At 42.8% G+C, this 15,526-nt stretch overlaps 1 protein-coding gene across 2 annotated transcripts in view; it reads left to right on the top strand.

The window, feature by feature from the left end:
* TMPRSS6 (transmembrane serine protease 6) overlaps window positions 1–15,526 on the top strand; it is a 99,417-nt gene that overhangs the window by 27,795 nt on the left and 56,096 nt on the right. For both annotated transcript variants that reach the window (XM_075183061.1, XM_075183060.1), the window contains exons 2-5: window positions 9,051–9,174; window positions 10,529–10,668; window positions 12,607–12,674; window positions 14,218–14,399. In XM_075183061.1, the coding sequence (XP_075039162.1) occupies window positions 9,051–9,174; window positions 10,529–10,668; window positions 12,607–12,674; window positions 14,218–14,399 (514 nt within the window). The remainder of the gene's footprint in view (window positions 1–9,050; window positions 9,175–10,528; window positions 10,669–12,606; window positions 12,675–14,217; window positions 14,400–15,526) is intronic.

Below are 15,526 nucleotides of genomic sequence, written 5' to 3'. Positions count from 1 at the left end.
AATGGGTTTTGCCAAAACACCCCCCTCAAGGTTTTGGGTTTTGGGTTTTGGGTTCTAATTTTTTTTTTTAAAAAAGCATAAAAACTGCTAAAATCCTGTTTTTTTGTTTGTTTTCACTCCTACGCTATTATTAACCTCAATAACATTAATTTTGACTCATTACCAGTTTATTCTGAACACCTCACACCTCCCAATATTGTTTTTAGGCCAAAAGGTTGCACCGAGGTAGCTGGATGTCTAAGCTAAGCGACACAAGTGGGCGGCACAAACACGTGGCCCATCTAGGAGTGGCACTGCAGTGGCAGACAGGATGGCAGTTTAAAAAACTAGGCCCCAAAGAGCACATAATGCCAAAAAAAGAGGTGCAAGATGGATATTCTGTACATGGGCCCTCCCACCCACCCTTATGTTACGGAAAAAGGACATGCACACTTTAACAAACCAATCATTTCAGCGACAGGGCCTACCAAACCACTGTGGCTGAAATGATTGGTTTGTTTGGGCCCCCACACAAAAAAAAGCAATTAATCTCTCCCTGTACAAAGTAAACTGGCTCTACTGTGGCAAGATGTAGTCCTCATCCTCATCCTCTGATTCCTCTCCCCCTACAGTGTGTACTTCCTCCTCCTCACACATTATCAATTCGTCCCCGCTGGACTCCACAATCACAGGTCCCTCTGTAGTCTCTGGAGGCCATTGCTGGTCTTGACTGAAGAATTGATAATACATTTTTATGAACATCATCTTCTCAACATTTTGCGGAAGCAACCTCCTTCGCCGCTCACTGACCATGTTCCCCGCTGCACTAAAAACTCTTTCGGAGTACACACTGGAGGGGGGACAACTCAGGTAAAATAGAGCCAGTTTGTACAGGGGCTTCCAAACTGCCTTTTTTTCCTGCCAGTAAAAGTAAGGACTGTCTGACATATCTACTTGGATGGTGTCAGCAAAGTAATCCTCCACCATTTTTTCAATGGAGACAGCATCCAATGCAGCAACAGTAGACATGTCAGCAATGGTTGGCAGGTCCTTCAGTCCGGACCAGATGTTCTCTGCATCCCCGCCAGCGGGTCGTTTATGAAATCTCAGCTATTTCCTCGCAGCCACAGGTGTGAAAGAAAATGAAGGAGGAGCTGTTGGCATATCACGGTCCTCTTCAGAGGACAATCTCCTGACCAGCAGGTCTTTGCACCGCTGTAGACTTGTGTCCGCCGGAAACAGAGACACAACATACGCTTTAAACCGAGGATCGAGCACGGTGGCCAGAATGTATTCCTCTGACTTTAAAAGAGTGACCACCCTCGGATTCTGGCAAAGCGTACGAAGGGCTTCATCCACAAGAGCTACATTCTTTGTGGAATCGCAATGGTTTACCAGCTCCTCCCTCACTTTCTCCAGCTGCTTCTGCAACAGCCTGATCAGGGGAATCACCTGACTCAAGCTGGCAGTGTCGGAACTGACTTCTCGTGTGGCAAGTTCAAACGGCTGGAGAACCTTGCACAACACGGAAATCAGTCTCCACTGCGCTTGACTCAGGCGCATCCCCACTCCTTTGCCTATGTCGTAGGTGGCTGTGTAGCCTTGAATGGCCTTTTGCTGCTCCTCCATCCTCTGCAGCATATAGAGGGTGGAGTTCCAGCGCGTCACCACCTCTTGTTTGAGGTGATGGCAGGGCAGGTTCAGGCTTTTCTGATGTTGCTCGAGTCTTTGGTAGGCAGTGGCAGAATGCCGAAAGTGTACAGCAATTTTGCGGGCCACCGCAAGCATATCCTGCACACCCCTGTCACTCTTCAGGTAATGCTGCACCACCAAATTTATTGTGTGGGCAAAACATGGGACTTGCTGGAAATTGCTCATATGTAATGCCCGCACAATGTTACTGGCGTTGTCCGACACCACAAATCCCCAGGAGAGTGTAAGTGGGGTAAGCCACTGCGAAATGATTTCCCTCAGTTTCTCTAAGAGGTTTTCAGCGTTGTGCCTCTTACTGAAACCAGTGATACACAACGTTGCCTGCCTTGGAACGAGCAGGCGTTTGGGAGACGCTGCTACTGATGCAGCTGCTGCTGTTGCTGCGGAAGGCGATGCATCTACCCAGTGGGCTGTCACAGTCATATAGTCCTTAGTTTGCCCTGAACCACTTTTCCACATGTCCGTGGTTAAGTGGACAGTGGGTACAACTGCATTTTTCAGAGCACTGAGGACACTTTTTCGTACTTCTCTGTACATCCCGGGTATCGCCTGCCTAGTGAAGTGCAATCTAGATGGGATTTGGTACCGGGGACAGAATACCTCCATCAACCTTCTAAATCCCACTCCACTGATGGCGGACACCGGACGCACGTCTAACACCAACATAGCTGTCAAGGATGCAGTTATCCGCTTTACTATAGGATGACTGCTGCCGTACTTCGAGCTCATGGCAAATGACTGTTGTACGGTCAATTGTTTAGTGAAAGACGTAGCGGTCTTACGACTTCGCCTATGGGAAGATGACCAACTCCCAGCAGCAACAGCAGCAGCGGCAGTAGTAGGCGTACCGCTGCAGGATCCTCCGGAAGATTCCCGGATTGAAGAGGACTCGGTCATGCCGGTGACATGGCCTGCAGGACTATCTCTGATGGAGATCGTGGAGGAAATTGACGAGGAGGGTGTTGCTGATGTGGATACAACAGGACCAAGGGATTTAGGTGTCCCTGGACTGCTGACGGTCCTAGCCACAGTTCCGGAACTAAACACCGAATTATGAAGGGTCTTCAGGTGATGTAGAAGGGAGGATGTCCCTAGGCGGCCAAGATCCTTACCCCTGCTTATTGCAGCTTTACATAAACTACATATGGCAATACCATTGTTGTCCGGATTGGGATAGAAATAATTCCAGACCGAAGAGGTGGATTTTTTGGTCTTCTGCCCAGGCATGACGATGGGCTTTTTCATCCCATGGACAACAACTGTTTCCCCCCCTGGTGCCTCATTTAAGATAACCACATCAGCATCCTCCTCGTCAAGTTCCTCCTCAGCGCCAGCTACATCAATATTCTCCTCCCGGTGTACAACATTGACACCTTCATTATCCAAATCTGTAACTGCACTGTGGGTGATCCTTCCAGCATATGCAGAGGGCGTGCTGCAAATGGTGGAAGGAGCCACCTCTTCCCGTACAGTGATGGGAAGGTCAGGCTTCGCAACCACCAACACCCTTGGACTCGCCTTGGGGATTTGTGATGACATCTCTTTAGAAGGCAGAGTTGTTTGCTGTGTTGTTGATGACAGCTTAACTGTCTTAAATTTTTTAGAGGGGGGGGAGGAGGAGGGCTTAGATCCTTGGGTGAAGCTGAACGACTAGTCATGAACACGGGCCAGGGCCTAAGCCGTTCCTTGCCACTCCATGTCGTAAATGGCATATTGGCAAGTTTACGTTTCTCCTCAGATGATTTCAATTTCTTTTTTTTTGATCATTTTAGTGACCTTTGGCTTTTTGGATTTTACATGCCCTCTACTATGAAATTGGGCATCGGCCTTGGCAGACGACATTTATGGCATTTCATCGTCTATGTCATGACTAGTGGCAGCAGCTTCAGCATTAGGAGGAAGTAGTTCTTGATCTTTCCCTACTTTATCCTCCAAATTTTGGTTCTCCATTATATACAGCACAAGAGAGCGTACCCCTAAACCACACACACTCGTCAAAGCCTTTAAAAATTATATGCGGCACAGGACAGTACCACTGGACTGGAGTTATACAGCAGTACCAATGGACTTATATACTGCAGGAACAGTGAACGTAGTTATATTGCAGTACCACTGGACTTATATACTGCAGGAACAGTGAACGTAGTTATATTGCAGTACCAATGGACTTATATACTGCAGGAACAGTGAACGTAGTTATATTGCAGTACCAATGGACTTATATACTGCAGGAACAGTTAACATAGCTATATTGCAGTACCACTGGACTTATATACTGCAGGAACAGTGAACGTAGCTATATTGCAGTACCACTGGACTTATATACTGCAGGAACAGTGAACGTAGTTATATTGCAGTACCAATGGACTTATATACTGCAGGAACAGTGAACGTAGTTATATTGCAGTACCACTGGACTTATATACTGCAGGAACAGTGAACGTAGTTATATTGCAGTACCACTGGACTTGTATACTGCAGGAACAGCGAACGTAGTTATAATGCAGTACCACTGGACTTATATACTGCAGGAACAGCGGACGTAGTTATATTGCAGTACCAATGGACTTATATACTGCAGGAACAGTGGACGTAGTTATATTGCAGTACCAATGGACTTGTATACTGCAGGAACAGTGAACGTAGTTATATTGCAGTACCAATGGACTTATATACTGCAGGAACAGTGAACGTAGTTATATTGCAGTACCAATGGACTTGTATACTGCAGGAACAGTGAACGTTGTTATATTGCAGTACCAATGGACTTGTATACTGCAGGAACAGTGAACGTTGTTATATTGCAGTACCAATGGACTTGTATACTGCAGGAACAGTGAACGTAGTTATATTGCAGTACCAATGGACTTGTATACTGCAGGAACAGTGAACGTAGTTATATTGCAGTACCAATGGACTTGTATACTGCAGGAACAGTGAACGTAGTTATATTGCAGTACCAATGGACTTGTATACTGCAGGAACAGTGAACGTAGTTATATTGCAGTACCAATGGACTTAGCAGGACAGAGCACAGGATACAGCACCACTGGACTCAGCAGGACAGAGCACAGGACACAGCACCACTGGACTCAGCAAGACAGAGCACAGGACACAGCACCACTGGACTCAGCAAGACAGAGCACAGGACACAGCACCACTGGACTCAGCAAGACAGAGCACAGGACACAGCACCACTGGACTCAGCAAGACAGAGCACAGGACACAGCACCACTGGACTCAGCAAGACAGAGCACAGAACAGCATCACAAGAAAGAGCAGGACAGAGGACAACTAACACACCCTCCCTCTTCCCTGATCAATGCCCAAGTGAAGATGGCGGCGGCAAGCGGGGAATATAAAGAATCTGGATCTCGCGAGATCCGACGGCGGGATTGCGACATCAGAGCCTCGTTTTCATTGTGGCCATCGGCGGGAATACCCAAACAGTGCTCGGATCGGGCGATAATCCGAGCCCGCTCATCCCTGCTTAAGTCATAACTTAAATAATGAAATGCTATAATCTTCTTCCCACAGACTTTCGTTTACCCCAGGAAATATAAATTATGGGGTGTAATAAAACTTGGAGGACCAGAGCAGTATACTGCTATTATACTGTTACCCAATGACTGATAAACAAACAACCTACACTTACAAAACACCAATGTATTATCTTTACAACAGTGAACAGTAGGAGATAAATAATGAATATTTTATGATGCATTATTTTCCTTTTTTTATTTTGCGCAGATGGAATGCGCTTTTTGTTTGAAACTAATGAGTGATGCTGTGATGGTAGTGAAGGGGGATTGTGGCACAAAAAGCGTGGTATTGGGGCAAAAAAACAAAGTTGCCTCCAGTTGTGGTTTTTACCTTAGATGGCCATGCCAACTTCCTCCTAGCCACTGTTCCTTGTGAAATATAACCAGGTTATATGATGAGCAAGGTTGAAAAGTCAGCAATGAAGTTTGACCTATTTTTATTTGTACTCTTTAGTTAGGGTCGTGTGGGCAGGTTAGAGTGGGATCCAGGTGGTTCATGTTGACTTACAGTTACTTGCTGGGAGTAACCCTCGAACAGCGTAAGTAGGTTTTCTGGTGGGCAGCGATATCAGGGAGGTGGGACCACTCATGGGACAGCCAATCAGAGCAGAGGATATTAAAATATAATACACACAGAGCTAATAGTGTGAAGTGTAGTAAGATGAGAAAGGCTAATCTCATATTTAAAAGGTTGGACCTTTGTATCAACTAGAAATCAACACATGACATTACTCACTAATACCGCTTTCATACTGCCGCCACGGCAATATCCCGGGTATATGAACCCAGGATATTGCCGGGGGACAAGGCTCCCAGACAGGCAAATTCCCGGGTCGACCAGGTTTACACCGAATTCGGGCAGACCCGGGTCTGACAAAATGAAAAGATATATTGAAAAAAAAAGAATAAAAAATTCCTCTTAATACCTTAGCATTTCCTCCACGCTGACTGCCCGGCAGGTTACATGAAGAAATTATGTCCTTCCTATTGGACAGGGATGAAGTTATGCATTTAAAGCAGTAATAGCGGACCCTATGCCTGTATAATGTAATCCAGGCGTAGGGTCCACTATTGCCGCTTTAAATACATAATTTTCTCCCTGGCCAATAGAAATGATGTAATTTCTTCATGTAACCTGCCGGAGAGTCAGCGTGGAGGAAATGCTAAAGTATTAAGAGGAATTTTTTATTTCTTTTTTTAAATTCAACTTTTTTTAAATAATTTTTATTTCTTTTTTTAAACTTTTTTACACTAGTCGTAGTTCATAGTGCAGGTCGGACCTGTTCTCAGTAGCCCCACAGGCCTTGAGCCTCTACAGGCTTTAAACCTGAAATTATTTATCCTAAAGGAATTTTACCTAATTCCCTAATGTGCCAGGGCCTTGCACCCACTGTTGCCCACAGGCCTACTGCCCGGTTTGTGCCACAGGTCTTATGCCTGACCTACCTAACGATGCTATACTTACCTGCTCCACGCAGTATACCAGAATTTCTTCCAGGGCCTCTTCCAGACCCTCCAGCCGGCAGCATCTCTTCTGCTGTTCGGCACTTCTCCTTCCGCTCTTCTGTCAGGGGCGCTCTTAGCCCTGACTAGAGCTCACTGCTGCCACTGTCTTTCACAGGACTCCGGACGTCCCCCGATGTCCTATTTGTCTGGCTCCGCCGATGAGCTCCACATTGCGCAGGACCAGTGATGAGGCAAGCCCTGATAGACTCACCTTTCTGACACCAATTGGCTGACGGTGAATCATTGCTGATTCACCGTGGTCAGTTACCATCAGTTACCGTCGCTAGATCCAGTAACTAACTTTATTTTGCTTCTTTTCTTCGCCCTTTTCACGGGATCCGCTCCTCTTCTTTTCTTTGCCCTCTTCATGGGCTGCACATGCGGGGGATACCCTCTTACACAAACATGACTTCAGGACGCTGTATAGGGGAGCCAGCATGGAAACAAGAAGACAAAGCAAGAAAAAGACAGAGCAATGCGAAGACAGAGCAAGAAGATGACAGAGCAAGAAGATGACAGAGCAAGAAGATGACAGAGCAGGAAGAAACAAGCGAATACACAGATATAAGAAGAGAAGCTAAGGAGCCCTATGGTAACTACATTTCTGTATATGCTAGCGAGAACAAAGGGCAGAGGGGCTGTAGAGAACAAGGGGGGGAGAAGGCTGTAAAGAATGGGGGACCTGTAGAGAACAGGGGGAGAGCATACTTGCCAACTCTCCCGGAATGTCCGGGAGACTCCCGCATTTTGTGAGAGTCTCCCGGACTCCCGGGCGAGTGTGGCAATCTCCCGAATTCTGCCCACTTCACTAGGAAGTGCCCCACTTCCTAGTGAAGTGGGCAGAATTAGATCCCAAACGCCGCGATTCCCGGTGAATCGCGGCGTTTGGCCCCGCCCCCGCTGTCAAATGACGCAATTTGCGTCATGACGTCACAGGGGGCGGGGCCGAAATGACGCGATTTCGGCCACCCCGCCCCTTCACGCCCCCCTCCACTGGCTGGCTCCCGGAAGGGAGCTGAAGAAAGTAGGTAAGTATGGGGGAGAGCTAGAAGAATGGGGGAGAGGGCTGGAAAGAACAGGGGGGGGGTGATGTGTTTATTAGTAATAATAATCTCTATTAAATGTGGGGGAAATTTGTAAGCCATTAATGTGATTGCGGGGATGGTGGGGGAAATATGCATTTATTTTAAAAGGGTATGCTATTAACTTAATGTCAGGGCTGATGAGGAGGGACATGTCTATTTATTAAATGGGAATCTTCTTAATTTAATGTTGGGGCTGATGAGGGATGAAATAAGTATTTTAGTTAAATGGAAATGTTATTAATTTAATGTTGGGGTTGGCTAGGGGGACGGAGGCCTAATTATTACACGTGAGCGCTATTAATTTAATGTTGGAGCTATATCGAGGTGGAATAGGCATATTTATTAAATGTGAATGCTATTAATTAATTCTGGGTCTGACTTGGTGGAGGAAGGCCTGTTTATTGAACAAAAAAAGCTACTGCTCTAATGTCTGGTGGTTTGGGGTAGGGAGGTCTAGATTGTATACTCACTACTCAGCTTTCTTGGAGGTGAATAGTAACTATCTCTTTCCAAACAGGCCTCAGCATTCCAAGCAGCAACTGAGCTTAAGACACCTGCAGCAGCACCAGAGAGTCAAAGCTGCAAGACCCGGTAGGAGAGTGAAGCACAATGTTGGAGAAAGGCATTACGCTAGGCCTGTCCCCTCTGGTGGCGTGTTACAACATGCGTGTTGGAGGTGGTGCCAGTGCTCTGTCTTGCCAAGGGTACTAAAATGTATAGTTATTGCTGTGTGTTTTATTTCAACTGTAAAGCACTGCAAAGTATGTTGGCACTATATACATAAATGTTAATAATAAATATTTGTCCATTGACTCTCCTAATTTATAACCACACACACCTCGTATATTATTATATATCAGTGCTTTGTGATGTTTATAGTGTAACATGAGTGCTATTATATAATAAATAGTATCCAAAATTATATCCATGAACATGTATGTGTCTTATAGGGCAAACAATATCAGTTTAAGGGTCCTGGTATTCGAACTAAAAAAATTTAATTGCCCACTCTTGGGTCAGTGGAATCATTACTAACACTACCAAGTCATTTGATCACTTGAGTTCCAATAGCCAATAAAGGGATCTTATGTGAGGCATGATTATACATGTATTTCTATGCTCTGTTTTGGGATGTAGATTAAAAAATGGGAGTAAAATGGCTAGGAAACACTCTATCAATGTATCTATTAATGTAATGGAGTTTGGTATCATTTCTTTCTATTAGGATTCAGAGTCTCTGGTGGAGTCTGAGAGGAGTCGGTGGAAATCCCGGGATTGTCTGAGCTTTGCTCCCCTCTGGATAATTGTCATTGTTATCGCCTCAGCTGGCCTGACATGGTTTCTTCTAGGTAGGTGAGCTGCTGTGATGGAGAAACAGTATTGGAGCACAGGCTTCGGGGATGGGCAAAATAACACAAGGAGAAATTGAGGGTTTGGGCCACAGAGACTACTATATGCATCAACTCCATTTCTGTGCATCAGGAAGCTTACAGTGATCCCTATAACACTAGTAAACATGAAAGTAAAAACCCATATCAAACACAATTTTCTAACGTTAAAAACCTAAGCAAAATGCCAGTGGATGTGTGGCCTTATGGTGACCATACTTGTTGCTACCTGAAAGTGAAATGTCTTCCTAAAGCTACCCGCAGTTATGGATAATTATACCTCCCAACTTGCAAGTCCCCGGCACCCAGGATAAAGCCCTAAATTTGGGACTGTCCTACTGAAATTAGGATGGTTTCGAGGTATGGATAATTAGTTGGCATTCAGCAGTCAGAAGTATAAGATTATGTACCATTTACTTATAGTTATTGAATAAGCTGCACTCAGACTACTTTCTACAATGCAAATAAAACGATCTGCAATTTCCCCTCTCAGTGTTTTCTCACACTGGTTATAATGGTAAATGTAACTGTGCTAGCCCTTTGGTAGTGCACCTCCACCAGTCAACATACCATGATAAGCAAAGCCATACTCTTTGTTATAGAAACAGGTACACAAGCACAACAAAAGTCACATGATATCGAAAAGTGGTATTTGAACTACTGGCACATACTTGTAGTTTTGAAAATAATATGGAATTATTTATTACAGGAGAAAGACCCTCTATAAATGTATGGCACAAAAATGTAGTAGTCTCCTCTTTCTGTAAATATCTATACAGAGAATGCTAATGCTGGCCACACACACTGCAATATCACAGTCATTATTAGGCAATTGGCCTAATGATGTTGCATATGTTGCACAGCAACGCCAAAAGTCAATAATGATTGGACCAATAGTACTCATATATTTATCAGGCATGTTGGTAAATACAGAAGAAGACTTCTATCAGCCTGTGTGTGTTGCCTTCTTCTAGTGACACTAATATGCCCCAGTGATACCAGAAGGATTACAGACAGCACAATCTTGTCCAACAATTTGATCATCTACAGAGGTGACCAAATTGGATATTGATCCTGTCACCCAACACTGAACAGCAGAACAGAAAATATAAATATATAATATTATATATATATATATATATATATATATATATATATATATATATATATATATATATATATGTGTGTATAATACATATATCTATATATATATATATATATATATATATTTATTTTTTATTTATTTTTTATTAATGTATGATGCTAATTGTCACAATTTACTTACCTATGTGTCAATTTGTCTTGCTTATGATAGAGGTGGATTTCAAACCAGAGCTGACGACCAATAAACTATATGCCTGCAACCTACGTGTTGTGAGCCATGAACTCACTCGTGACCTCATGCGTCCTGACACCAACTCATTCAAAAAAGAATCCGCCCATCTGGACAAACTGGTATGATAGTGTCCACCAGTCTCTGTAACTAAATGGGGTAATATACATAGCAGAGAAATGATATATGCTGTCTTGTCAAGTGCAGTTGTGCATTTATAATTTCTTGATCAAACTCCTGCACACAGTGCAACTGCTCAAATGTTTTGTGGTCTGGAAAAATGAAATGGTGTTGTCCATGATAAAATAAGGCTCGAAAACACTCCTCTACCCTACATTAGAAGTTGTGCAGTCCTCCCCTGGGAACCATGACTTTGCTCATTTCAGCATAGCGCAGCTGCTTAAGGTAAGGACCATACCATACCGAGGCAAGGGAGACAGCTATGTATGGTGTTGCATGCTTATCTATCTTGATTGCATGCCCCTAGCCTAAGCAAACATTAGAATGGATTTACCGACCTAGTGAAAATGTGCATTACTCTACAGCAACCAATCAGCAATAGGTTTTCATCAAACTAGTGCAAGTTAGACAAATGTCTGATTGGTAGGTATGGTTTACAGCACCTTTGCAATTTTTTTAGGAAATTCAGCCCATTATATCATTGAAGGCACTAAAACCTTTGACCCCTAAGGTGAAGGTAAAATCAGGGTCTTTTGGTGCCTCATCATTCATAGAATGCCCTCCAGATTGCTCTATCACCACTCCTAGCAGTTTATTAAACTTTCTTGCACACAGCTAAAAAAAATTATTTTACTGATTTAGGCTCATAAAATTGCATCCCATCATACAAGGTGCCTCTATGTAACTCAAGTGGCATGGTGTTCAAAATTAGTCACGAGAAGTTACAAACACGAGACAAATGATGCTATGCTGCCTTTGTCATTTATTGTTTAGAAAAATGTGGGTGTACAGTACAAAAGTCATTTTCATATATTTTATGATGTCCTGTTTGTATTCCTGCTTTCAAGGCCACATTGACGCTGGTGTCAGAGGAAATTATTTCTGCTCCTTAGAGTGGGTGGAACTGGTCAGACGTGGGTTGTTTAATTGTATTCTACAACTCATAACATTTATGAGCTTTCAAGGTAGTCTTTATTTCATAGTTCACAACTTTACATCTTAATCTTTTCTGTACATTGGTTTACAAGCATCTTTTAAGGCACTCTCACTATAAAATGCACCTAGATTGAGCAAAAGGATTCCTATTTAATTTAGGGGCAAAATTCCAATGACTGCTTACCTGCCACCATTCCTGAATGGAAAAACTAGCAAATTAGGCAAGGCCCAATACCACCAAACCACATTATTGGCAAAGCTCAACTCTTTCTTGTTCTGAAAACTGGGACAAAGACCGAGATTGTTGGCAGTCCTGTTAGCTCCACCTTTAACATTCTGACTGTGGAGCATTTGCACACTCTGGGGACTTGCACTAAATCAACAATGTTCGGTAGCAAGCACCAATATTACCAAACAGTCAATGTCTATCAGGGCTTGCTGGGTCTTGTAGTTCCAAAATAGTATTGAATTGTTTTTTCACATTAAACTATTTCCCTGGCACACAAAAGCGATTAGCAGGCAATAAATTAACAGGACGTCACTCTTTCAAACAAAGGTACCCCCATCTTTCTAAGTGCCATAGGGAGATTGAGGCTATAAAACAGCCTCTGCCTCTACCTGGTGTTTCTCAGTACTTTTAATAGACTGTGCACAGGCACACGGTCGCTCCGATAAATTAATATATAGTAGTGAAATGGAAATTGTGCTCTGTGCCCGTTTCCTTATAATAATTGACCTATGAAATGTGTTAGAGAAAGTTAAAGAACAGGATGGAAGCTGGATGTGAGAATAGATGGAATTGTGTCATGTACTCCTGGTTGTTATTGTGTTACTAGCACTACAATAATCTGACAATAAAAATATAATATATAGTTGATGTGCAATTGTCTACTTTGTGCTATTATTTACTGTTCTTTTCTCCCAATTGTGTATTCTCTCTCCAGGTTACTGCTCTCGTGTTGGCTTCTGAACTGGCCGCTTATCACAACTCCAGCACGGTCTATGCATTTGGGTGAGATCTTTAGAAGACTGTAAGAGATACTCACTAATATAGGTGTAAATGTGCAGAGTGTAGTAACTCGTAGCAACCAGTCAACAATTGATCAGTCAAGTGCAAAATTAGCTAATAAAGGCAAATGCCTGATTGGTTGCTGTAGGTTACTGTACTAGTTTGTATCTATTTTAATAAATAACCCTGGTGTCATGGTCTCTGATACTAGGTTAAACATCTCCACTCATTTTGGGTGCAAGGAAAAATTTAATCTTTGCCTTGATGTGTTTCATGGACGTTTTGGTGACAAAACGCGGCTAATTAAGTTCCTCACATGGATTGGCACGAAGATATAATAAGATATAATCTGCTATTAGTGTCTCAGTTTGCACCAAACAAATTCCTTTCACCAAACATAATGTGTTGCCTGTTATAGAGCCCTATTTTAAATGAGTTGTTATAGCAAAAAATACTATTTTCATTGCTTTAAATATAACTGCTCAATATGCGCTAGATGCAACCCATGCAACCCAGTGGAGTGGTCACACTCCCTTATTGTAGTGTCCCAGTTCCAAAAATTGGAATGCTACAAGATATTAGGTTGTACAATTATGGGGCTAATGCAGGCGCCAGTTTCTATAGCGTATCTTGTGTGAAATAGCTCTGCGTGATTCTGACACTTATTCCTGCTCATGCCTGGAGAGGTGAGACTGGAGAAGGGGAGGGCTGTGCAAACGCAGACCCAGTACAATTAAGGCTTGTTTACACAAGTGCGGCTTAAGCATATCTGTAGTAATACACACATACACCTGTTAAGAGGCGGATTTTTGCACCTCCTACAGGTCAAGTGCAAATGCTCACTGCTGCTGCTGCTGCCCATGACTTGTCGTATACCAGTGCATATGCTGCTGATGTGAAAGTAGATGCGTCTCAAGATATGTACAGCATAGCTACCTACTCTTCCGGAATGTCCGGGAGACTCCTGGTTCCTGGCTACTTCATTAATTAAGTGGCGGCGACATGATTCTCACATCTTTGTGGCCCCGTCCCATGCTGTAATAGGCTAGAAATTGTGATAACCGTTTAGGAGGTGGGGCCAAACAACACGATTGTCGAGCCCCTACCTTTCACGCCCACCTTCCCCCCAGATCTTCCTGAGGCCAACTTGCCAAGTATGGTTTACAGCTCTACATATGGGCAGAAATATGCTTTTTTTTTTTTTTTTAAGAGTAATTTACTCCCATTTTGCAGCCAGGTCTGTATCAGCACCTATGTCTTGAAATGTTTGTTATATGCATAGAGTTTAAAAATATAGCAAACAACAAAATGAAAAATTTTGCCTAGATATAAAAAATAAAAGCTATATCAGATCACAGAAGGTATAGTCAATTGTTCTCTAGGTGGTTTCAGCGTTTCCAGAACTTCCCCTATAATAGCTCCTTCGTAACTTTGCGAACATTCTGGGCTTTAAATAAGTTTACACATTACATTGTTTCCTAATAGATATATGTACCATTTACCTTTCCATAATTTCATCAGTTCTCCTTTCTGTTCTTTTGTTTAGAGAGGGCAGCTTGAAAGTTTTCTTTTGGGTGATACTGGATGTCCCTACTTCTCAGAGCAAACATGTCACTGTGAACTCAGTAATGGCAGCACTCTCCCGTGTTCTCCAATCCAAGGCTAAACAGACAGGGACCTACATATATGATCAATACCATGTGGACCCAAACTCATTGGATATATTTGGTCAGTATACATTGATTACATGCAGCGACGAATGATTGAGTTGTACAACAATGTTGTTGACGATCACTACGCCCCCAACCCCTGAAATGGCTTGGTTTTTTCCTGGCAGTTAAAATGGGTGTGGCCTAACAATTTGTGGGTGGAGTTACATCCATGAATGTTTCATTTTTTTATTTTTTTTTACCAATATTGAGTGTTTTGCAATATGATAAAATAAACTTGGTCTTAGGGGCTTTTTGCAAGGCTGTAACTAGGGCTGTACGAGAGGGGCAATATTTTTCTTTATAGCACAAGGAGCTAAAAATTTTAGTTACGGCTGCAACTAAACTTCTGTATATTGTCATGAAGCTTGTGAAATCTTCGTTATCACAAACAATTTGCTGTATGATTCTTGCTGAGTATATTAATACACTAAGAGCAGGGAATTCATATCTGTCCAAACCATAATTTCAATTTTCACTTTGTCTAAAGAGGATTTTTAAGAATTATGAGTACTTTAGAGGTTGATCGCCCATAAAAAAGTTAACGAATTGTGGCCCTTCCCTGGAGCACTGACCAGGGTCAACGGTAATTTTAATATTTCACTGTATACATTTTCTGCAGTAGTAAATGCTGGATTTTTTATGCATGTTTATGTGTGACCAGGTTACTATTCCATTGGGTTTCTAAAACATGTTTCAATTGCAAGCAGTGGGTACAATATGGCTTTTTGTGACACTATTCCCATAGCTATCTACAGATAGTAACATAGTAACATAGTTGATGAGGTTGAAAAATGACACCAGTCCATCAAGTTCAACCTATTTTGGATCTCCTGCGATCCTGCACTTATATTTGAAATTGACCCAGAGTAAGCAATCACCAATCTGTTTCAGTTGTGAAAATCCCCCCAGACCCAATATTGCAGTCCTATGTTTACCCTATATCCAGTGCTATCCTTCATTTTAATTAACGGTCGTACCCTGGATTCTTTTTCTGCTAAAAATTTGTCCAACCCTTTCTTAAACATATCTATTGAATCTGCCATCACAACCTTCCCTGGCAATGAATTCCATAATTTGACTGCCCTTACTGTAAAGAACCCCTTCCTTTGCTGGTTGTGAAATTTCCTCTCCTCTAACCTTAGG

Source organism: Mixophyes fleayi, chromosome 8 (genome assembly GCF_038048845.1).
Source record: "Mixophyes fleayi isolate aMixFle1 chromosome 8, aMixFle1.hap1, whole genome shotgun sequence".
Taxonomy (NCBI): domain Eukaryota; kingdom Metazoa; phylum Chordata; class Amphibia; order Anura; family Limnodynastidae; genus Mixophyes; species Mixophyes fleayi.
This window is presented reverse-complemented; position numbering and strand designations above follow the sequence as displayed.